A 22,418-nucleotide genomic window follows, 5' to 3' on the forward strand; every position below is an offset into this window, starting at 1 on the left:
ATTCTGAGCAGGGCCGAACGCTAGCAACATATACTGAGTGGACCGGAAGTAGCTATAACAGACCGGAAGGGCCCCCACGCGTTCCCGGAAACGTCCCGGCACGGGGAACGGAAGAGAAGACCCCGCTCGCCGGCGAGCATTCAAGATGGCGGAGGTGGTGAGTGGGATGTGTAGGGTGGGGTCCGGCGGGGGGATTCCTGTGGGTTCCTGTTTAACTGTTCTGCATCCCGCCCGCAGGGAGAGGTGACCGAGGGCTGCCGGCTGCCCGTGCTGCGTCGCAACCAGGATAACGAAGATGAATGGCGTAAGTGAGGGGGTGGGGCTAAATGATGGGGGTGGGATTTAAAGAGGAGGGGCTAGAGGGTATATGAGAGGCACGGGGGATATCTTGGGAGACGTAGGGACACGGGGCCGTGTGGAAAGGGAGGACGGGCGGGAGTCTCAGAAGGCTAATGAAGAGACCAGTGTATAGGAGGAAATGGGCCCAATGCAGAGGATAGAAGAATCGGCCAATGGGGGACCTCAGTTGGAAAAAGGGATAAGGCTGCATCATTTATGAAAGGGGGAAACAGGGAATGTGAGGGGGGCAGTAAGCACGTGGAGCTGGGCATCTCTTTCCTTTTAGAGGCTTTGAACCCAGATTGTAGGAATGATTGGTCATCTCTAGTGCTTGCCATGCTTTTGGGATGCATCTTAGGTTCCCTAGGGAGGGAAATGTTAGCCTGTCATTTTGGAACTGCCAACTCATCTCCTGGTTAAAGGGAGTGCCCCAAAGCTGTGGGATAATCCCTTCCATTTCAGGTCATGGTCAAGGATCCCAGGGCAGCATTTGAAGGCGAGAGCTGTCACACTTTGGGTGGGAGAGACTCTGGATCAGTGTTTCTCAACCTTTTTTTGTATAAGGTAGCCCCTTTAAAAAAAAAAAAAAAAAACCATAAGTACCTTGAGTACCTACAGTTTTCAGACATGCAATGTTTTCTACCATTGCAACACATTTGTTTAAATAATTTAATCGTAGCTTAGCTGGCGATGAAATTTTTGGGTGTAAAAAATACAAAAATAATAAAGTGCTGTAAAACTTTTTTAAAAAATCAGTTTTCTCCAAATTTCAGTTGTTGATCTACCCCCAAACTTCTCTTGAGTACCTCTGAGGATACTTGTACCACCGATTGAGAAACACTGTTCTGGATAATACCCAGGGCACTGCCCCAGAATCAGAATGATCTCCGGTATCTATATAACTGTATTGAGGATCAAGTTTGGCCTTGGTGTGGACACATGTTGCAGGGATGTGCTGATCTGCGAGTGTGGCCCTTGGTACCTACAAATATAAAGGTACATTTTTGTGCATTTTTCTCTCCCAGTATATCTCTCAAATATACTTGGGGAGTGAGCTCTTGTGAGCAAGGATTTTTTCTCACTCTGCAGTGCTAGGCACAGAGGAGAGACCTCCTGACCCAGAAAATGTTGGTTCTACTGAAACACTGCCAGAGTTGGAGAAAAAATCTCTAGTATGAAAAATGCCTCATTCTAGTGCAAACATCATGTATTTTTCTATACGCACTTTATTGAAATAATAATCTCTCATATGTCTATATTGTCACCCTCCCAAGTTCTGCAGAGATTTCACCTGCTAGATTTGGTAGAGGGTATTCTTAATTTATACTCTTCAAAGTGTTCCCACTTAAACAATACCACAGCCATAGGAATTAATTGCCACACTAGATCAGACCTGGGTTACATGCAGCTGAGTGTTTCAGTGGAACGTGTAAAAACTTTTACATTGTTTTGGAATAACCTGATAGGAGGTGGGTTCCCCCAATACTTAGAAGATAGCTTAACTTTTGAAATGGGAGGTTTCCAAAACTCCTGTTCTTTTTTTCGGGTTGACCCTCGATGGTCTCCTCCTTATGAGCTTCCAGTCTCCTTTGAGATCCTGCACTTAACTGTGTCAAGTGCCAGTGAGTTCCAGAGGCTGGTGGTGTATTACATGAAAAAGAATGTTGTTTGATTGGTTTTGAAGTGTTCTTGAAATTTTCATTGCAGTTATGCTACAAGACATGGAAATGATGTGCCCATCCCCATTCTCTATCCCTGTCATTTTTCTATATACTTTTATCATGTGTCATTTCTTCATCTGCTCTGTAAACCAGACAATCCCAATAACTTATTTTTCTAGGAGAGTTCCTCTTCCCCCATCCCCACCCTGGTGCCGTCTCTGAATCGTGGACCCCCCCCCCCCATCTAATTCTGCTAAATTCTTGTTCACCTGGGAGATCAAACCAGAATGCAGAGTTTATAGAGACCAAGGCCAAAAAGGATTGACCATCCAGTCTGATCACCAGCATTACCTAAGCCTGAGACTCCATCTCCGACATTCCTGCATTGAGCACAGATCTGGGAGTTGAGCTAGAGTGAAGCTTTTAGAAAGAGATGTCTAATCTTGATTTAAAGATGCATTTCCAAGTCATTTCTAGCCTGAATATCCAGCAGTTGGATCAACTTCTAGCTTTATCTGCTGCATTAACAACCCCTCTGTTGTCAAGAATCTTTTTCCCATGTAGCGTCGTCCAGCCATCTTTTAACCTCCTCCTGTCACACAGAGCACACGTTGTCAGGCGAGTCTTCCAAACACTTGAATCATTCTTATATCTCTTTCCATCTTGTCAGCTTGTTTTTAGAAGTGTGGCCATCCAAACAGGACACAATATCCAGTAATGCTGTTACTTTTGTACATAGCCCATCCTAGCTTCTGCCTGAAATACCCCTGTTTATCCATCTAATGTGCATTCACCCTTTTAGCTACAGTGTCACATTGGAAGGTCATATTCAACTGTTTATCTACCATGACCTCATGTCATTTTCAGAGTTGCTGCTTTCCACAGTACAGTAAACATCTTAAACAGTTGACCTGCACTCTTAGCTGTGTGACCTTGTTCTTTTGGACTTCCAATAGTTAAAAGTAATGCTCCAGATGACTAGAACTGAAAGAAATGAATCAAACTAATGTACATATTTTTCTTTTCTCACCAGATTGCTCATTGTGTGCATTTGATAGTTCAGTGCCGTTTCACTTTTAACTTTCCACAGTACAATTTTTCGTTGCTGGAAAAAAAACCCGTTATAGGCATCAACGTGAGGTTAGGAAGAAAAATCCTTCTAAAAGTGTTTTAAAAGGAATATAAATATTGGGAGATTGCTCCAATCCTGCAAATGCCCAGGACATTCCATGGCGTCCCTCTAGCATGTTGTAGAACACAGAATCAGAACCAGGATGTTTCCTGGAAAACTGTTACAAACTGAGGTCTTTTCCAAATATGGCAATTTTAAAAAATTGTAGTTTCTGTCTAAAATATATGCTGCCTTCACCACTTAATGTGGGTGGTGTTTATAGGGAGGCAGTTGGGTCTAGTGACTAGAACTGAAGGCTGAGAGTCAGGACTACTAGCTTCCAATCCTGGATGTGGAATGGGAGTAGAACACTAGGGGCTAGCCCACCTGTGTTCTGTTCTCAGCTTTGGAAATGCTGTGGGAGAAGCAGAGATGTGGCGGGCGGAAGAGATTTGAGCATGACACTCCCATCATAGCATGTTAAAAAAGCAACGTTAAAAAGTGGTTAATAAGATAACTGCGTAATCACTAACAAAAAATCTTAGTGGTTACTTGCTGCAGACTCCACAGTATCTGCAGCACAGCCAGCTCCCCGGGAGTGGAGATGGCAGCCACTGTATGCCAGGAGCTGACTCCCAGCCTCATTCCTGGGGAGCTGGTTGTACTGCATACTCTGTAGTATGCAGAGCACACAGTGTGGAGCAGCAGATGGTTCCCTGGAAACTGGTGTGCACTGAAAACTGGCTTTTAAGAGGACTTCCACTTCCAGCCCCACTTCTGGAGCTGGCTGCTGCCCCATGCTGTGAGCTCTGATACAGAACCAGCAGCATGGGGTAGCAGTCAACTCCCCAGGAACAGGGCTGGGAGTTGGCATGTAACCATTACAGTAACCAATAAGTTCATGCTTATCAGTTAACAATTTAAACAGTTACACTGTTACATCCCTAGTTGTAACTGTTCCCCCTGCCCATTCCTGGTGTCCTGCAGTGACCCTGTTCGTTCTGTTGCTAACTCTGGATCTTTGTGGAGTTTAAGCATCACAAGGGAGGTTTCCTTGCATCTCTGCTGTGAGTGGAAATTTCCTCTGAAATGCTATTTCTTTCCCTCCTGCAGCTCTGGCTGAAATCCTCAGTGTTAAGGACATCAGCGGCAGGAAGCTTTTCTACGTACATTACATTGACTGTGAGTAAACTGACTGGCCCTTGGGTGACTAATTTCCTAGTCTCACTCCCACTGACACAGGCTTGTTCATGTTCTGAACCAAAATAGGGAGGTCATCTGAGTTCTGGAGAATAGGATGCGGAGTCTTTTCTTTCTAGTGGACGTAGTCTCCGGTCTGGCCTTATACCGTGGGGACTGGCTGGCTCATGGGGCAGGGAATGGAGCATGGGGCCTTTCCCCTCTAGGGGGTGCTGGCTCTGCCCAGCTCAAGGAGCTCTGGATCTTTTGAGGTTTCCCATGAGAGTGCAGTGGCAAATGGGGTCAGAGACTCAGGAGAGGGGGGCTTTTTCTTCAGAATCAGAGCTCACCATCTAGACAGGGAGGCACTGTGTTCTCTAGCCTGTTTGGGGGCCTTCTCCTGCACGTGCGCACACACACACACACTTTCACACTTGGGGGTATTATGTATATGGCCATAGTTATGAATACAGATGTGAAGGGTTAACTGGTGAGGCTAGAGCAGCTCCCTGCCTGTCATGGGCAGGGTGCTGCTTCAGCTCCGCAGTGGGCTGGAGCGCCTAGCCAGGGGCTGCTCCGATCAGGATGCTGGAATATCCCCTGCAGCTCCAGCCCCATTGCCTAATTTTCTGGGTTCCAGCCCAACAGTGGGTGGGAGGGGGGGGTGCTTCAGCTGGACTGCAGCCCCGCCCCGCCCCACCCCATGCTGCTCATCCCCATTTAATCCGTTAACCAGTTAAACAATATGTGTAGCCAGTTAAATGGAATTTTACATCCCTAGTTACAAATATCCTGAGTTCTTGGGCTTGTTACTTTCCCTTCTGAAGACCCTTCCTCTCTCACTGTATGGAGGAAGCCAGGACTCCTCCTTCAGGAGCTGAGACTGATGGAGCTAAATGTTTTGGGTTCAACTGTCCAAATGGCCAGAGGGTTCTGCTGTTTACCAGTGTGAGGTATTGCCTTCCCCTCTGCAGCTTATCCATCCTTCTCCAGCCTTGGGCAGTCTTAGCACCACTTTTCTGCCTTGACTGGCTGTCCGCAGGTGGTACTTTCCTCCTCTCCCATGACCCTGACAGAGAGAGCTGCTAACCCAGTCTCCTCTTGTCCGCAGTTAACAAGCGTCTGGATGAATGGGTTACCCATGACCGGCTGGACTTGAAGAAGATCCAGTTCCCCAAGAAGGAAGCCAAGACTCCCACCAAGAATGGGCTTCCTGGCTCCCGGCCCAGCTCTCCAGAGCGGGAAGTGGTAAGGGGCTGGGCGCAGGCCATGGAGGATGCTAGCGCTGCTTTCGGGGATGTTATGGGGGGTGGGACAGGATGAGAGTGCCAGTCTGAGGATCAGGAGGAGGACACTAGGGATTGTTGGAAGGTCTCGAGATTGCAGGGGATAAAGAATGGGGAGATCTGGATGTTTGTCCAGAACAGTGTTCTTTCCGATTGCCCAGGCTGGCTCCCTCTACCTGATCTCGACCCAGGGGTTGTAGGCATACAGATTTCCAGGGCAGGAATGCTAGAGTATACCTTATCCTAAGAGCAGGGCCTAGCATTGGCCCTAGCACCAACTCATCACATCTATCTGGGCCCATGTACTCTTCTCACTGTCTGGCCTGTGACAAGCTGGGACAGTGGTGCCATGCCCCCCCATATCTGACCAGCAATGCATCTTCTCCCCAGCCGGGTGTGTTGGTAACCCCTGCCCCCCATCTTCATCCCTACTCAGAGGAAGACCTTGGATCTATCTCTACAACCTGCCTCAGCTCCAGCCAGCGGTAAAACCCTGCCCATCCCAGTGCAGATAACGCTCCGCTTTAACCTGCCTAAGGAGAGGGAGGCTGTTCCCGGGGAGCCTGACCAACCCCTCTCCTCCAGCTCCTGCGTCCAGCCGAACCATCGGACAACGGTACGCACCGGCGCCGGGGATACCTCCCCCATCTCGTATCCTCAGCATGGTCTGGGCGTGGCCACAAGCTGGGATCGCGCCAGGTCGCACAAGCTGGCCGGGGTCGGGCTAGGTCTGGACTTGCATGGGAAGCCCCCAAGGCATGGTGCTGGGGATTCAGTAAGTGACATTCTTCCCATATACAGAGCTTGCTGTCCTGTCATATCATGATTTTAGAGAGTACTGTACAGCCTGGAGCAGGGGCTCAATAGGGGGCACTCTTCCCTCACACTCAGTATGAGACCTCAGTTAAATGATGCCGATACCGAAGGTTGTGACCCTTCTTGATCATTAAAGATCTCTTGGCCCTTCCCCCCGCGTTTTGGTATGAATGGTGGAGTGCTGGCCAAATCAGAGCTTGGACAGCTACGTCCTGCCTCCCTAGAACTTCTTGCAGTTTTAGCTGGAAAAGAGATTCTTACCCTCTGCTCTCCATTGCCAGGCAGTTCAACAGCCCTCGTGCCTCACCTGAGAGGGACCTCTCTCGGCACCGGGCGAGGGATCTCTGTATAAACAGTGCTGCGCCCCATCCCAAAGACACTAGCAGGGCAGTGCTGGATGAGGGATTCCCATACAAATGGCTTAGAAAGTTCTTTTGAGATTACAAGACTTTGTGTTGCATGTTCATCTGTAGATGATCCGCTGCCCCTGCTGGGGAATCTGTGCGGGGGGAGGGCAGGGAAGTTTTGCAATGTCCCATGTGGATGAACCAGTTTTTGGGTTTGTTTCAGAAACGGAAGGTGGAGGTGGTTTCCCCTGCAACCCCCGTCCCTGCTTCGACAGAGACCACTCAAGCCTCTGTGTTCCCCCAGGTAATAGCAGGGGATGGGCTATGCTTTGGGAAGGGGTATTTCCATCCCAGGGGAGAGCTTATTTCTCCTTCCTGCCCAGGGCTAGGTGTAGACCCAGGCACTATTACCCTGAGACTTGGGCCCGAGTTCCTGGAGTCATGTGATCTGCGCAAAATCACAGCTTCTCTCCCTCATGCTTGGGGACAAAACGTAACCCAAATGCAACCAATGCAGCAATGTCTGAGTCTGCAGAGAATGAGTCAATACCTCCAAGAGAGGAGAGCTGTTCTGGGCATCTCCAAGGGGCATTAACTCTCAGTGCCACTGCTTGCAGTTCCAGCAAGGGACTCTGGAGCAGAAAGGGTTCATCCAGAAAGGAGATGATTCTTTCCTGGGCCAGCTGAGGGATGTTCTGATATGTCCCTGTTTCCAACTACTTGGCTCCACATAGGGCTGTGGTCAGCCATTTGGTATTGGATTGTCTTAAAACTAGAGCCCTGCATGGATACAAACATCTGTATCTTCAAAAATCAGTCTTAAAACCTACTGCTTCCTAGCTCCATGGTACTGGTGAGGTGAGGATGAGAGACAGAGTCCCTCCCTGTTCCGCTGCGAGGAGATGGCTCCCCCCCACCCCCTGGCTGCATATAACATCCCATTCACCTTCTCTTCCAGAACGGCTCAGCCAGGAGAGCTGTGGCTGCCCAGCCTGGCAGGAAGAGGAAATCCAACTGCCTGGGCACAGATGAGGTAAAATCTGCCTGACTTGAATGAAAGGATGGAGCGTTAACTGCCCTCTGCCAGGGAAGCCACCAGGCATAGCCAGAGATGGAGGAACTCTCAGGTTCCCAGGGTATCGGGCAGGGATCTGCTCCATGGGTGATCAATAAGGTCCCTCCAGGATGAAGCCTGGAGTAGCTATGGGGCTAGACATTCTCTTCCCCTTTCTCTGAGGAAGATACTGCTGACTCAAGAAGCAGTCCTGAGCCCAGGATGTGAGGGGTGGGTGACAGGTGAAGTTGTGGTCTGCCCAAGGCCAGGGCTACAACACTATCAAAGTTGGGGATGCTGGGTGGGGAGAAGTGGGGTTGGGGGCTCTCCTAGGCTCCATCTCTCAAACCTGGAAGACCTGTAGGATCTGGGAGAGCTGCCAGGATTCGTTTCTGTGCCATCGCATATGCGCCACCACCACTAGCAGCCAGTGGTTGGGTTCTGGAGGCCCTTGGGAAGGGCACAAAGAGTCTGGAAGAGTCCAAAGTGGAGGGTCCAATAGCTCCTGCCCCTGCACTTTCTACAGGACTCCCAGGACAGCTCAGATGGCATCCCTTCAGCCCCGCGCATGACTGGCAGCTTGGTGTCGGACCGCAGCCATGACGACATCATCACGCGCATGAAGAACATAGAGTGCATCGAGCTGGGCCGGCACCGCCTGAAGCCCTGGTACTTCTCACCCTACCCACAGGAGCTCACCACCCTGCCTGTGCTGTATCTCTGCGAGTTCTGCCTCAAATATGTCAAGAGCCTCAAGTGCCTGCAGAGGCACCTAGTACGTATCACCCTCCCCGTGCCCCTGCATGGCCCCCAGCAGGCACAGCCCTCACTCCGTGATCCCAGGGCTTCTGCCCCAAGTGTGTTCCCTAGTGTGGCACTAGGGGTTCTGGCCTGCAGGGAGCAGGGTGGGTGACTCAGTAGGGGCTGCTTTTCTTTCCAGGTCAGTGCTGATCCTGGGCCCACTTGGCACCAAGCAAGGGCTGCCTGTATAAATAGCCCCCTCACCCCACCCCAGAGCATGCTGCATCTCAGTGCTGGGTGAGGAGTCCCTGTAACTGTGTAATTCTCTAATCCTAGTTCTGCCATCTGGAAGGAGAGGAGGTGGCAGATTGTCTTTAGGGGAATTATGCTTTGGTTCCACTAGCCTGTTAGCCGCTCCCCTGTGCTCTGCTAGATGCAGGCAGCTCTTTCCCTGTTCCCCTTGAAACTCAGTCCCTCTGGTTCCATTCTGCATTCGAGGTGCCCCATGTGCAAGCTGCGGGGTCTGACTGGCCACATGTGATTCTCTCTCCCATAGACCAAGTGTGACCTACGGCACCCACCTGGGAACGAAATCTACCGCAAAGGCACTATCTCCTTCTTTGAGATCGACGGGCGCAAGAACAAGGCAAGAGGCAGTTCCGGGACAGAAGTCCCCTCACTCAGGCATGGCTGTAGCGGGGCTCTCTGTTCCACTTTTCACCCTTAGGAGACTTCCTGATTCCAGGGTGTGGGAGTTTGGGTCTGTGACAGGGAAAGCTGGCTGTGGGAGGGGGTTCTACTGGCCAAAACAGAACGGTGCTGAGAGTCAGGACTCCTGGGTTCATTCCAGCCTAGCTACTGCCTCTCTAAGTAGCCTTGAAGAAGTTTCTTCCCATTTCCATGCCTCAGTTTCCCCATAAGTAATTCTTTCTTACATGCCCTCCTCTGTAGAGTCATAGAAATGTAGGGCTGGAAGGGGCCTCGAGATAATCTAAGGCAGGACCAATAAACCTCGACTATCCCTTAATGCTCTAAGCATAGACTCCACCCCATTAATGACTTTAGATATTGACAGTATTAAATAGTACAGGCCCCAGGACTGGTCCCTATGGCATCTCACTAGCTCTGCCCTCCCAGTTGGACACTGACCTTAAGTGCAACCTTTTAACCAGCTGTACATCCACCATATAGTAATTTCATCTGTGCCAGTGCCAGTCTGAGATCTAATTTCATCTATGCCAGTGCCAGTCTATAAGATCTTCCTGCCAAAGGTGCGACAGGCAGCAAGCCAATCGCTGGTATCCTAAAGATTGAGAGAAACCGATTGAGACATCATTTGCACATGCAAATTTATTCTGCACATGGATGGAAAAGATTAGGGGGAACATTGACTGAGACCACATTTTTCTAGTTTGCTTTATGACAATGTCCTGGGCCATGTGGGGCTTTAGTACGGTGGCCTGAGCCACTCCGATGAAAGGAGCTGGAGATAGTCTGAGTGTGGCTCCCCATTGGGCCGGGGAGCTGGTGTCTAGAACCGGGGCCTACCCTCTTCACAGTAGCCTTGAAGCTAGCTGACCCACACACCCCAGCAGCAGGGTGGGGATGTTAACATTTCTGGTTTATGCTGTCCCTACAGAGCTACTCACAGAACCTCTGCCTGCTGGCGAAGTGCTTCCTGGACCACAAGACCCTGTACTATGACACTGACCCCTTCCTCTTCTATGTCATGACAGAGTATGACTGCAAGGGCTTCCACATCGTGGGCTATTTCTCCAAGGTGAGGGGCGCTGTACTGTGCTCCCTGCTTCCTGAATGGGACCCTTCTTCCCTACTCCTTTCATGGCCCTGGCTCTCCAGCCAACCAGAACAGTGGTATGATGGGAATCCTCAGGCTCCCCATGGGAGATTCCTAAAGGGTCATAGAAGCTAGGGGGCATCTGAGAGACTTAGCCTTCGGTCAGGGAATCACTGTGCGGTATTGCAGCTGCTCCCCCATTGACCCGGCTCTGTCTGCAGGGTGCTGTGGCTCTCTGGCATGAAGGAGCAGGGGCCACTGTGACTAAGGACAGGTATTTGTGACTGGAATGGAGGAGGGGAACTCGTGTGACTTTGGCCACTGATGGGCATTGAAGGCCCAAGACCGATGTGGTCATGGCTGCAGTCTGTGTAGGGGGCCATTTTGGCTGAGTGGCACTGGATCCGTGGCAGGCTGAGAGAGCAGGAATCAGTGGCTAAGACCAGGATTTATGGAAAGGGATATGAGCAGGAGTTTATGGGGGCTGAGAGGTGGGGGGTGGGGAGTTGATAGAGGGCATGGGGATCTGGCAGAAAGGGGGCAGTCTTGATGGCACAGGAATCACTGGGACACACAACATCACAGCACTCTAGCCACTTACTGGGGTGTGAAGCTTTTGCTGTTTGCTGTAGGAGAAGGAGTCCACAGAGGACTACAATGTGGCCTGCATCCTAACCCTGCCTCCATACCAGAGGCGAGGCTATGGCAAGCTGCTCATCGAATTCAGTAAGTGGCAACCACTTCATCAGTGTCTCCTTCCCCTGATCTGCAGCACCCTCACCCTGTCGCATTTCCCCTGGCAGGCTATGAGCTCTCCAAGGTGGAAGGGAAAACAGGGACACCAGAAAAGCCACTCTCAGACCTGGGGCTTCTCTCCTACCGCAGTTACTGGTCCCAGACCATCCTGGAGATCCTAATGAACCTGAAGTCTGAGAACGGAGAGCGCCCACAGATCACTATCAAGTGAGTGCCTTGCCCACAATCCCAAACTCCACGCCCAACCCTAGAGCCAAGATTCTGCACCAATCAGTGAGAGGGAACACAGAGCCACTTGTCATTGGGAGTCAGCTAACACTTCTTGGAGGGCTGCTTCAAAATCATTCCCTCTACTGCGATTCCAGGGCTGGCTGCAGACAAAATAGCCTCAGGGCATATGGGGAAGATACGGTTGGCTCCCATAGCATACCCTCTTGACATGCCTCCCCCATCTCCCTGCTGGTGACCCCTGGCCACTGCCTTCCACCCTTTCACCACCTATTGTCTTTCAGTGAAATCAGCGAGATCACCAGCATCAAGAAGGAGGATGTGATCTCCACACTGCAGTATTTGAATCTCATCAATTACTACAAGGTACCCACCCTGGGGGGAAACACTGATGGCAGGCAGAGAGAGATTCCTAGAGGTACCCAGGAGGGGCAAGTGGCTTCTTTGTACGTGCCACTAGCCTGGAGAGACACCAAGGCATTAGGGTAGCTGAACTAAAGGGGGTTGGGAGGCAAGACTCATGACATCTCTTCCTGGCTCTGGTAGGGGAGTGAGGTCTAATGACTTGGAGTAGATGGGGTTGGTTCTATCCCCACTGGCAGAGATCAGTGCAAGGAAACTGAAAAGAGACGGGGCTGCTGCTGGGGCTGCCACATGGGACTGAAACACACCAGTGGAGATGAGCAGCTAGGTTGACTTGGGCCCCTTGGCTGGTTTTCTAAGGGATCCTGATGAGACATTTCTCTTGAACCCCATCATTAACCTTGGTCCCTTGCTGTCCCCCTTCAAGGGCCAGTACATCCTGACACTCTCAGAAGACATAGTGGATGGGCATGAGAGGGCGATGCTGAAGCGGATCCTGCGCATTGACTCCAAGTGTCTGCACTTCACCCCCAAAGACTGGAGCAAAAGGGGGAAGTGGTGAGAAGCAGGGCTTGTCTGCCATCAACTCCGTGGTGGCCCTGACATGGGGCCTCCTAATCATCCAGCTAACATGCAGCTCCTGGGAGCTTACCCCAGAGCTGGGACAGACCAGACAACAGCATCTGCAAGGGTGATCATGTGCTCAGCCATGGGGTCAGGCTGGAGCTGCATCGTTCTCCACCCATGGCTGGACTCCATTGAAGGGGGCAGAGGCCCCTATGCTGCTCTCCTTGTCTCAGCGCCAGAGCGAAGGCCCCATTTGTATCTAAGACTTGCATCGTGCCAGGCCACCCTGTGCAATGTGGGCTGTGACTAAGGAGCCCAAAGGCTGAGACTGGGTGGCCCTGGGACCCCGGCAGCTGGCCGGCTTCTGCGTTTCTCTGTCACTCACTCACTCTTGAGTTTTTTTATAAAAGACCCAGGACCTAAAATGATTGATCCTGGCCCTTTTTAATCAGCTGGAGGAGGACAAGGAATGTTCTGGCTGCATTACCCTCCCCAGGGCTGTGCAATACCCTGAGCAACAACTGCGCTCTACTCCAGAGACTCAGGGGCAGCCACTCCAGCTGCAGCATTCCCTGCACAATGAATATGTCCCAGTCCTGGAAGGGTGCAGGCTGGGGCTGTGGCCAAACACAAGGTTAGGGCCTCAAAGTTACTATGCTCCCTGTGCCCTGAAACAGCAGGTGTCCCCTAGCACCAGAGGCTGCAGCTCTGAGCGGTGGTCTGACTGTTCAGGCCAAGACACTTAGAGCTGTGCACTAATCTCTGGTGCTGATCCCCATCCTGCTATGGTGGCCAAGCCCCTGCACCTGACTAGCTCTACCCTACCCTTACTGACCTGGCAATGGGCCCAACTGCTGTCCCCAGCCACACTATGGAGTCAAGCCTTGCAAACAGCATGTTCCCCCTGTCAAAGTAGCAGTACTGAACATTGGGCAAGAATGGTTCTGTGAGGGCACAGGCGTGGGTGCAAAGCCTGTGGCAGGCTGGAGAAGGGATTAGGGCAGGAGTGGGGAACCTTTTTTGGATCAGGGCTGCTGACCCCCAGAAAAATTAGTTGAGAGCTGCACACAAGTGAGAAGCCAAAAAAACCACCACCACAAACCCTCAATTGATGTGGCCCCTGCTGGGAAGCAGAAAGACAGTTCCCACATTCTCTTCACACCCCAGAGCCTCAAGGGGCCCAGGCTGGTAGATTTTGTGTGCTCCAGCCCTGTGGTGGGGGAAGAAGGGGGGGCTGGAGTGCCAGCACATGCTCCCCAATGCTGGGGTGGTGGCTTAGAGCCGTGGGAGCCAAATCCAGGCCTTAAATTAGGGGAAGAAGAGGCTGCAAGCACAACCCTGCTGCCCTAACTGGTCAGTGCTGCTAGGGGCTCTTGAATGTGCTAACTCTGTTCCATTCAGAGGGGGAAACAAAGGCACAGTAGGGAGGAAAGGGAAGAGAATGCAGAAGTCCTGGCTACGCTTGCATTAGAGTCCTTTTGGGGTAGCAAGAGACCATGGAGACTCATGACCAAGTAGTTTTAAAGAAGGGCTGTGAGTAACAATGCCTTAGTTGTATTCCACTCAGCTGCTGTGACTTGGGCCAGGGCTGTGCCTCAGTTTCCCCCTCTGCAGGATGATGAAGCTGCCTGTCCCAAGGACCTGAGCAATCAGTATTTGCAAGATTAGGTCCATAGCACTCAGGTCTCCTCTCCCCAGTCTCCAGCACAGAGGGCAGACAGACAGCCAGTGACCAGGGGTGATGCTGTCCCACCCTAGTTTCCAGGTGTTGCTTCAGCAAACTCTAGAATAACTTGGACCAAACAGGTATCTCTGTGAGATCCATGTATTCTCAGCATGGCGCTACTGTGCAGGGTGGTGGGGCCAAAATGCCCAAGAATGCAGACCCCAGAATTAGCCAGTGACTAGCAGGCTTAAGATTGCTGCTCACTGTTCCTTCTTCAGCACTGGTGCGTGGATCTGCAATGAGAGGTGACACGTCAAAAATCGCTGCCCTTCACACTCATGGGATTCCAGCCCTCCAGGGACAGCAGTGCAGGAGCAGCTCCCCAAAACTGAGACAGGGACTCTTGTTGGGCCAAGTACAGCAGAGGCACCCAATGAGACTCACTGCTTTAGGAAGCTCTGTCTACATCAGGATGGGAGGGGAAACAGGCACATATGGGGTAAAAACTTGCCCAACAGCAGGAGTACTGAGCCCCAGCCTTGTACTGCAGTCACCTTCCCCCATGAGGGCTTCCATTTGCCCCCATCAAGAACATCCTGGCAGGCCAAGACAGCTGAAGGAGTTGTCATCTGCAGCTGGAGGCTTGCAGCAGAGAGGCTGCTCAGTGGGATTCCAGCACAGCCTCTGTCCATGGGGAGCTTGGGACCCCGTGGACAGAAGCTGCTGCTGCCCCTGTGCAGGGTGGCAGGGGGACTCCCCAGGACTGGGGCCCAGAGTGCACTGGCAGCTGGCCCTGCCCTCAGAGACTATCGAGTAATTGTGTAACCACTAAGATTTGATGTAGTTACATGATTATTAAATTAATATCGAACATCCCTAATGGGTGGTGGGCAGGGCTGGTGGAGACAAGGTGGGCTGGGCAGGGCAGGACTGTGGGAGACAAGCCCCCAGCCCTGCCCCTTTCTGCCAGGCTGCACCCCCCCAGCACAACTCAGGGAGGTGGGGTGGCATGAAGCCACAGCCTTCTTGTCCTAGGAGCACCTGGTGTCAGCAGTCCTCTGCCCCCAATTTGCCTATAGTAGGTGTGTAGTGTCTTTGTGGGATGAGGGGAATCATGGCCTCCTTGCAGTTGCTGCTGCTGCTGTAGCATCAGGTTCTACACACCAACGCTCCCCTCCCCCCATTCTGAGATGGGGTGGGGGTATGCAGCACACCAGTACTTACAGCCTCTGCAATCCCTGGCCAGCTCAGGGCCAGGAACAGCCCATCATCCGCACTTGGTGGCTGTTCCAGGTTCCACACCGTCAGCGCTGAAAAGGTTGATTCCAGCCGCACTGTGCGCTCCTGCACAGAGGGCTGGGAGTCAGGGACACAGCCAGTGGGGCTGGGGGTCTCCCAGCCAGCTTTCACTCATGCCCCCTTTAGCTGTTCCCAAATCTGATGGCCTTGCCCCAAAGCAGTAACCACACCTCTTCCACCCAGCCCCACAAGGGGCATGTCTCTCCAAAAGTGCCCTGCCTGCTGGATTGCAGCCCCACAGCCTTCCCCCAGGCCAGTGCTAGTGTCTCCATGCTGCTTCTCCCCTATCCACCTCAATCCATCTCCATCGGGCTCACCTCCTCTGTGCAGGGCCTTTGATCCTCCTTCAGCACCAGCCCCACATAACCTTGGGGCACCGGCACATCCTGCCCCTTGAGGCTCCTGCCCCGGAAGGATACAGATTTCTCTGCAGGAAGACAGATCGACACTGAGCTTGTGAGACAGAACCCCTTGTCCAGGGGATGAGCTACTGAGAAATGGGCACAGCAACCCTAGTGCCGCACTGGGTCCCGCCCCACCAGCGCCCCCACCCCCTCGCTGCAGCAGCCAGCGCCTCCTCGCACTGCACTGACTGTAGGGGGCGTCCCCCGCACGGACCCCTGCCATCGTCCCGCTCCCTGCAGCGCCGCCAGTACGGCGGGATTCACCAACCCTGCGAGCGCTGGCGGATGGCCGGCGTGAAGTATCTGTCCACCGGGGCGCGGCCGCTGTGCTCCACCGCGCAGGGCAGCAGGTGCAGGACATCCCGGGGCGCCGCCCGGAGGGAGCTCAGGTCCAGCCGGATGGGGCCGCTGCTCTCAGACATCTCGCTCCGGAGGCAGGCGCGGCGCTGGGGGGAGGGGCCGGGGGGTGCCTTGTCAGGAACCCGTATCCCCACGTGGGCAGGACCCTCTCGGAGAGGGAACACTAATGAAGGGGGAGGTGCCTGCGGGGCCGATATGCTCCACGCGTGCGCGCTGGGCGTGCCCACTCCTGCCGCTCACCGCGCGGGAACACTTCGCACCCCGTGACAACCCACTCCGATTCCGGGGCATGCTGGGGGTTGTAGTCCTCACGCTCGTGTAGGACCCAGGAAAGCCTCCGGCGCATGAGGGGCGTGGCGGGCCCAGTCCCAGTGCAGGATGGACGCGATAGTTTCCGGCCAGAGTGAAACCCCTGTGGCATGTCCATGCTGGACGATGGAGAAGCAGCTTCTCTCCCCCCTGCTCCCGGGAGAGGGGCCTGGCTGGCTCGGGGGCAGGGATGGACGCTGGGTTGCCAGCTGGAGGGAGTCTGCCGGGGAAGCTGCCAGATGGCCGCTGTTATCGCCTGTGGCGTGGCGTGGCGTGGCGGGGGGGACTCACATTCAGACCCTGCTCAGCAGTTGTCCTGGATTTGACTCATTGCCTTCTCGGTTGTTGGGTTCCAAGCAGGGTCCCCTTCCCTGCACAACTCTGCAGAACCAGGCTTCCACAGGCAGGCAAGCAAGGTGGCCAACGTGGGCACCAACGTTGCAGGTTCAGGGACACGGCTACCTTACCTCATTTGGAAGGACCACAGTCCTGGCAGGGGGCACTGAAAACCTTTTCCAGCTCGGTGACAAGACACCTAGCACCAGCCCTTGCTCACCAGCCCCTGTACCAGCAAAGTAGACAAGCACCAACGAGGCTTCAGAAACCAAACCCGTCCTTCAGCACTGAGCCCACACGGCAGGCATGGTGTCCACCACATGTGAGGGTGCAAATGCACCCCCAATTGTCCTTTCACTCTCTCACTTCTCCAGAGCCACTCCATTGCTTCTCCCTCCATCGCACCTAATTTACCACCCCTACCCTCACCCCAGTGCACGTTTCCCCATATGCACTAGTTTGTTCATTTCACTACAAGTTTTACTGGTAAAAGATATTTGTACAGAACTTAGGAAAGTCAGGCTACAGTCCTAGTCACAGCTTGCCTTCTCAGGGGACTGAAGATGTGTCCCCACTGCTGACTCTCAAATCCCCCCAAATGGCTGGAGATATGTCCCCTTTACTCCTACTCACAGAACCCCCTTCCCAGGAGATGCCTCACTCACAGATACCCCTCCATCCCTATTTGAGGCTCTGTCACCCCACCACCTCCTGCAGGTAGGCACTTAAGTGGGGGAGCACTTTCCAGTAGTCTGTGCGGAAAGTGATGCGTGCTGTCCCCTGGGTCTCCTGGGCCTGCAGCAACATGTGATAGTGAGGTGGCAGGGCTATGGCAATCTTGTAGGTGCCTGGCTCCTCTGCCACTAGATAGCTGGCAAAATGAGCCTGCACCAGGGCCCCCAAGGGCTGTTGGGTGGAGGGCCAGCAAAAGAGGCTCTCAGCGCAGTCACCCTGCCCATCTGGGCACAGGGAAGACCAGAGGGCATCAAAGAGGTGGCAGCGGCTCTCGGGGTCCCAAGCTGCAGGCAGTGCCAGAGGCAGGAAGATGTCTGGAAAGGCCACCTGCAGTAGTTCTAACTGGCTGCAGTAGGTAAGGCCTGCTTGTGTGGTGTACAAGGCGCTCACTGCCAGCTTGGTGGGGTAGGGGCAGCGGGGCTGCAGATGGAGCGTGAGGACGGGTGATGGGCAGGAGGTGGAGAGGCAGGGCACGCACATGTCAGGCACTGGCTCATAGAAGTTGTCAGAGCGCTCAAAACGCAGCAGGAGGCAGAAGAGTCGCTCGGGCGGGGACCCTGTGTGGAGCAGACGGTACGACAGGCTGATCTGGGCTGGAGAACGCAGCTCCAGGAGCCATCGGCAGCACTCCTCCACCTCCTGAGCATCAGCAGGGCATGGCTGGGAGGCTGGCATTGGCACCGAGATGGGCTTAGCTGGGGCCTCACGCTGCAGTTGTAGCAGGCATTGTGGGGCTGGGTGCACAGTCAGTGCAGCAGCAAAGTTCTCACTGTCTGCCGTGATGGACGAGGAGAGAGTTCGGGCTTTGAGGCGCCCACCAGGGGCCAACACTGCCCCCAGCTTGTCCCCGGACAGGCACAACAGGAGCGTGTAGTAGAAGCGGGCTCGATCCTGCACATCCACATCAGGGTAGCTCAGTGAGACGACTTGGAGCAGCTCAGCCAGCTGGCTGCTGTCAGGTGGGGGCTGGTGATGCAGCAGGTTGCGGCAAACGCTCAGCAAAGCTTGGCCAATGTGCCAATCTCCCAGTCGTCCAGCACCTGCCAACCGCACCAGGCGCTGTAGGAACTCCAGCGTGCTGCCCTGTGGGACCCCGCTCTCCTTTGCCACGCGGGCCAACAGCTTGAGGTGCCAGCCTAGCTCTTGCTCCCAAGGTGGCAACAGCGGCATGCCCACAATCAACTCCAGCAGGGCCTTGCTCAAGGATGTGGGCCAGGCTGGGTCATCCAGCACCACTTGGGTCTCATTCAGCAGGTTGATGAGGTTGGGGGCCAGGGAGCAGTGCTGACGATACAACCCCACAAGGGTGTCCGTCAGCTCTGCCATGAGCTGTGGCCTTGAGCCAAAGTAGCGGGCAAAGAGGTAGGTGGCTCGGAAGAAGAGTCCAGTGGCCTCGTGGCCACCCTTGCCTGCAACAGTGTCTGCCAGTGCCAGGACATGTTCAAAGATATACCCAACACCCCGCTCAGCCTCAGGGCCCTGGTTTTCCAGGCACACCAGGCTCAGCAGGTTGAGACGAGCCAGCATGGTGCCTGGGTCATTGAAGAGGGAGGGGAAGAGGGAAGAGGCCAGGCGAGGGGTGAGCAGGACAGGCAGCCCCTCCTCAGAGCCAGAGCCCAGTGGGCGGTTCTCGGGGAAGTGCAGCAGGCAGTCGACATAGAAGAGTTTGAGGGGTGAGGGCAGTGCAGGGTGCTGGGCCATGCCCACCAGGCGGCGCAGCAGGAAGGCCTCATCCTCGGCTGTGAAGAGGCTGTCGGTGAAAAGCCCTTTGAGCTGCAGGCTGGCGTGCAGCAGTGCCACGTGGGCCGTGCCAAACAGCCGCACCAGCTGCGCCTTGAAGATGGCAGGTGACTGGGTGCGGATTACACACAACACCTGGGCCAGGTGCCACAGAAGCTGGCTCTGGGCAGGTGGTGTCAGCAGATAGGAGCCATCCAGCAGCTGGGACAGCACCGACTTCAGCTCCTTGGTTTCAGTGGGGGTTGGAAGCAGCAGCAGGCGATCAATGGAGGCCGGAGAGACTGTCCCAGCATTCCCCACTGCCTCCCAGGCCAGCCCCTCATTGCCAGCCAGCAAGTCACTCAGGGTCCCCTCACCCTGGCAGGCCAGCAGCAGCACAGCATTGCGCAGGGCCAGGCTGTACAACAGCGTATAGCCCTGGTGGACTGGTGTGAGCTCCTGCTGCTGCATGGAGTGCAGTGAGTCCAATCGCCGGGAGAACAGGCCAGGGTAGCAGCACTCCAACTCCCTCAGGCTCTCGCAGGCAGCTGCCCGCACCCCACGGTCACCCGGCCCCTGCCGCTGGTCGTTGAGGTCCGAGGCCAGATGCAGCAGCAAAGAGAGGTAGTCACGGGAGGCCTGGGAGCCCTCCCCAAAGGCGTCAGTGGTGATCAGCACAGTCCCCAACACCAGCAGCAGGTGGTGCCGCAGCCAGGACAGCTTGGGTGAGTGGGGCAGTTGGGCAAAATTAGCCAGGAGAGAGCTGGCCACCCGCTCACCCACCTCGGGGTCTGGACACAGCAGCGTGGGAAACTCCAGCAGAAGGGTCAGCATGGAGACCTTCAAAAGAGAGCAAGAGCAAGAGAGAGGAAGGAGTGCAATCAGGGTGCCATGCACAGAGGCAGAACCAGAAGATAGAAAGGGAGAGCCATTAACACGAAGCCTTGCCAAACATTCAGATCTGGCCCACCATGATACTCCGGGCTGCAAATGTCCTGTGGCCCAATAGGACCCTCGGGCAGGCTCCTGACTGCTGCAGTCCCACATGCTATTCAAATTGCCCGGTTGCTGGGGCCAGTGTGTGTCACTCTTAGGGAAGGAGGGTCTCTGTGCCCCGCCCCTGCCCCAGCACAATCCTTGTAGCTCTGACCAATGGGAGCTGCTTGGACCGTGCTTGAGGGCATGTGCAGCATGTGGAGACCCCCCCCCCCAAGGGGCATGCTGCGCAGAGACGCACACACTGGCCCCAGCTGCTGGGCGATTTGAGCGGTGTGAAGGGGCACAAGCAAGCAGGGAGCCTGCCCAAAGGTCCTGCTGAGCTGCTGGCCAGGAGCTACCTATGGTAAGAACGTCCAAGCCAGAGCATGCACCTTGCACTCCCTCCCACACCCCAACTCTCTTTCCCAGGTCACAACGCATACCCTCTGCACCCCCTCCTGCACCTCTGCCCTTGGTCCCAACTCCCATCCAGACTCTGCATGGCCTGTACCCCAATCTCCTATCCAGAACTCCCTCATTTACCCAACTTCTGTCCCAGACCACAAACCCTCTCCAATAATATCACAGAAAAGTGCGACTCTTGACAATTTACAACATTCTTGGAGTGGCCCCCCATCAAAAATTATCGCCCACCCCGGCACTAACAAAATCCAGGAGTCTTGACTCTCACACCTCAGCCAAGGATAGAAGTTAAGTGTCCTGACTCCCAGCCCCACTGCTTTAATTACTAAACCCCACTCACCTTCCAAAGCCAAAGAAACCTGGCTTTCATTCCCCCTCAGCTTTAACCACTAAACCCCACTCCATTTCCCATTCAAAGCAGAAGACAGAACCCAGCAGTCCCTGTCCAAACTTTCTTTAGTCCACTACACCTCTTCTCAAGCCAAGAACAAAACATCCTGCCCAGCCCCACATACCTTGGTCTGCTCACTGAGCCTCTCGCTGCTCATGTCTTGCAGCAGTTCAGCCAGGAAGGTATCATCACTCCCACGGGCCAGAAGGAAAGCTGTGGGGCCTGCTCGGAAGGAGGTTATAAGCTGGGCCCAGCTCTCCCCACTCCGCACACTCATGGCAACCCCTGGGAGGGACCACCTGGGTGGGAGAGAGCAGCCAATTAGAACAAAAGAGCGTCCTACACCAAAGCCACAAGCTCCTCGTTTCACACACTCCTTGCCTCAGAGATGGCAGCACTGAACAATTATCTTTGTATAAGCAGTGCCCATGCCAGCCCCATCCCAGTCGTGGTCACATCTCGGTGTCAGGCAAGGGATATGTATGTATGTAATGGGAGTTACTGAACTAAGAATCAGGATGCTCTCGGGGGAGGAGGGGAAGCTGCAACTAACCCAGTTGTAATGCTGGGGAAACTGAGGCATCAAGAAAATGGCGCCAAATAGCAACCCAAGACCATGGGAAAACCCCACGGGGCCCGGGTTGGACCCAGAGACAAGTGGAGCCCTTGGCCTGCCTGAGTAAGAGCGAGCAGGGGCTGGGGCCAGGCAAGCAGGCCAGAAGATCAGGACCCTGGAGCACAGACAACTGCTGGGATCCTCCGGGCCGCAGGGGACTATGGGCAATGAGGGGCCCATATTGGCCCGGCGCCCCACGCAGGGGATTGTGGGCAATGTGGGGGGCTCCGGGGCCCGGCGCCCCACAAGGGGATTGTGCGAAGCAGAGAATATGGCGATGCAGGGTCGGGCCCCGGGGGGGGGGGTGTTGGGGCAATAGCCGGGGACTGTGGGTGCCGGGGCGCTGGGGTGGAGGGAGGGGTGTCCCGGGTCGAGGGGGCCCAGGGAATTCCGCCCCAGAGAAGAGGGGGACCGCGGGGCACCCCTCCGTCCCAGCCCGGCCTGCTCACCGCCCGGCGCAGCAATCGCCTCGGCCCCCGCCCTTCCTGCTTCCCCGCCGGCCGCTAGATGGGGCCAGACCCGCTAGGCGGTGTCCCCGCGTCACTACCCGGCTCCTCCCCCGGGTATCCCTCTCCCCGCGTCAGCGCCCGGCTCCTCCCCCCGGGTCTACCCCTCGCGCGTCATTGCCTGGCCCCTCCCCCCGGGAATCCTCCCCGCGTCACGCCCGGCCCCTCCCCCCGGACATGCCCCTCCCCGCATCACTCCTCCGGGCTATTCCCATCGCTTCCCAACATTACCCATCCCCCAGTCGGAGCTTCCCCTCTGTCACTGCCTGCTCCGCTCCCCCCGCCCCCGAACAATGGGCCCATCCAGCCAAGGATCCCTGACCCTCAGGACTGTCACCCACATCACACCCACAGCACAGGGTCCTCCTCAGTTATGGGGCGCTGAGTGGAGAGATATGAGGGCTGCAAATCCAAGCTGAGGGGCACTGGC

The 22,418-nt window shown here is 54.8% G+C and overlaps 3 protein-coding genes across 6 annotated transcripts; 1 reads left to right on the plus strand and 2 right to left on the minus strand.

Annotated features, from left to right (window-relative positions):
- KAT5 (lysine acetyltransferase 5) lies at window positions 1-12,671 on the plus strand. Of its 3 annotated transcripts, none has more exons than XM_025188019.2 (14): window positions 1-157; window positions 238-304; window positions 4,225-4,293; window positions 5,402-5,538; window positions 6,013-6,351; window positions 6,963-7,043; window positions 7,698-7,772; window positions 8,320-8,568; window positions 9,091-9,180; window positions 10,174-10,314; window positions 10,965-11,058; window positions 11,136-11,295; window positions 11,601-11,682; window positions 12,107-12,671. In XM_025188019.2, the coding sequence occupies exons 1-14, from the start codon at window positions 146-148 to the stop codon at window positions 12,239-12,241; spliced, it is 1,731 nt and encodes a 576-aa protein (XP_025043804.2). In that variant the 5' UTR covers window positions 1-145; the 3' UTR covers window positions 12,242-12,671. The 3 variants fall into 3 exon arrangements, with proteins under 3 accessions (XP_025043804.2, XP_075795126.1, XP_075795125.1); XM_075939011.1 differs by having other exon boundaries at window positions 2-157; window positions 6,013-6,192; XM_075939010.1 differs by having other exon boundaries at window positions 72-154.
- A 1,384-nt stretch (window positions 12,672-14,055) lies between these two features.
- Window positions 14,056-16,079, minus strand: RNASEH2C (ribonuclease H2 subunit C). Its single transcript, XM_006129685.3, has 4 exons — window positions 15,884-16,079; window positions 15,529-15,638; window positions 15,137-15,256; window positions 14,056-14,205 (listed from the first exon to the last, which is right to left on the minus strand). Exons 1-4 carry the CDS (start codon window positions 16,035-16,037, stop codon window positions 14,173-14,175), a joined length of 417 nt encoding a protein of 138 aa, XP_006129747.1. The 5' UTR covers window positions 16,038-16,079; the 3' UTR covers window positions 14,056-14,172.
- A 547-nt stretch (window positions 16,080-16,626) lies between these two features.
- On the minus strand, window positions 16,627-22,038 carry AP5B1 (adaptor related protein complex 5 subunit beta 1). 2 transcript variants are annotated; one of them, XM_075939008.1, is made up of 3 exons: window positions 21,932-22,038; window positions 20,991-21,165; window positions 16,627-19,914 (listed from the first exon to the last, which is right to left on the minus strand). In XM_075939008.1, exons 2-3 carry the CDS (start codon window positions 21,141-21,143, stop codon window positions 17,317-17,319), a joined length of 2,751 nt encoding a protein of 916 aa, XP_075795123.1. In that variant the 5' UTR covers window positions 21,144-21,165; window positions 21,932-22,038; the 3' UTR covers window positions 16,627-17,316. The 2 variants fall into 2 exon arrangements, with proteins under 2 accessions (XP_075795123.1, XP_075795124.1); XM_075939009.1 differs by lacking the exon at window positions 21,932-22,038 and adding an exon at window positions 21,420-21,666.
- Window positions 22,039-22,418: the final 380 nt, after the last annotated feature.

This window comes from Pelodiscus sinensis, chromosome 11 (genome assembly GCF_049634645.1).
Source record: "Pelodiscus sinensis isolate JC-2024 chromosome 11, ASM4963464v1, whole genome shotgun sequence".
Classification (NCBI taxonomy): domain Eukaryota; kingdom Metazoa; phylum Chordata; order Testudines; family Trionychidae; genus Pelodiscus; species Pelodiscus sinensis.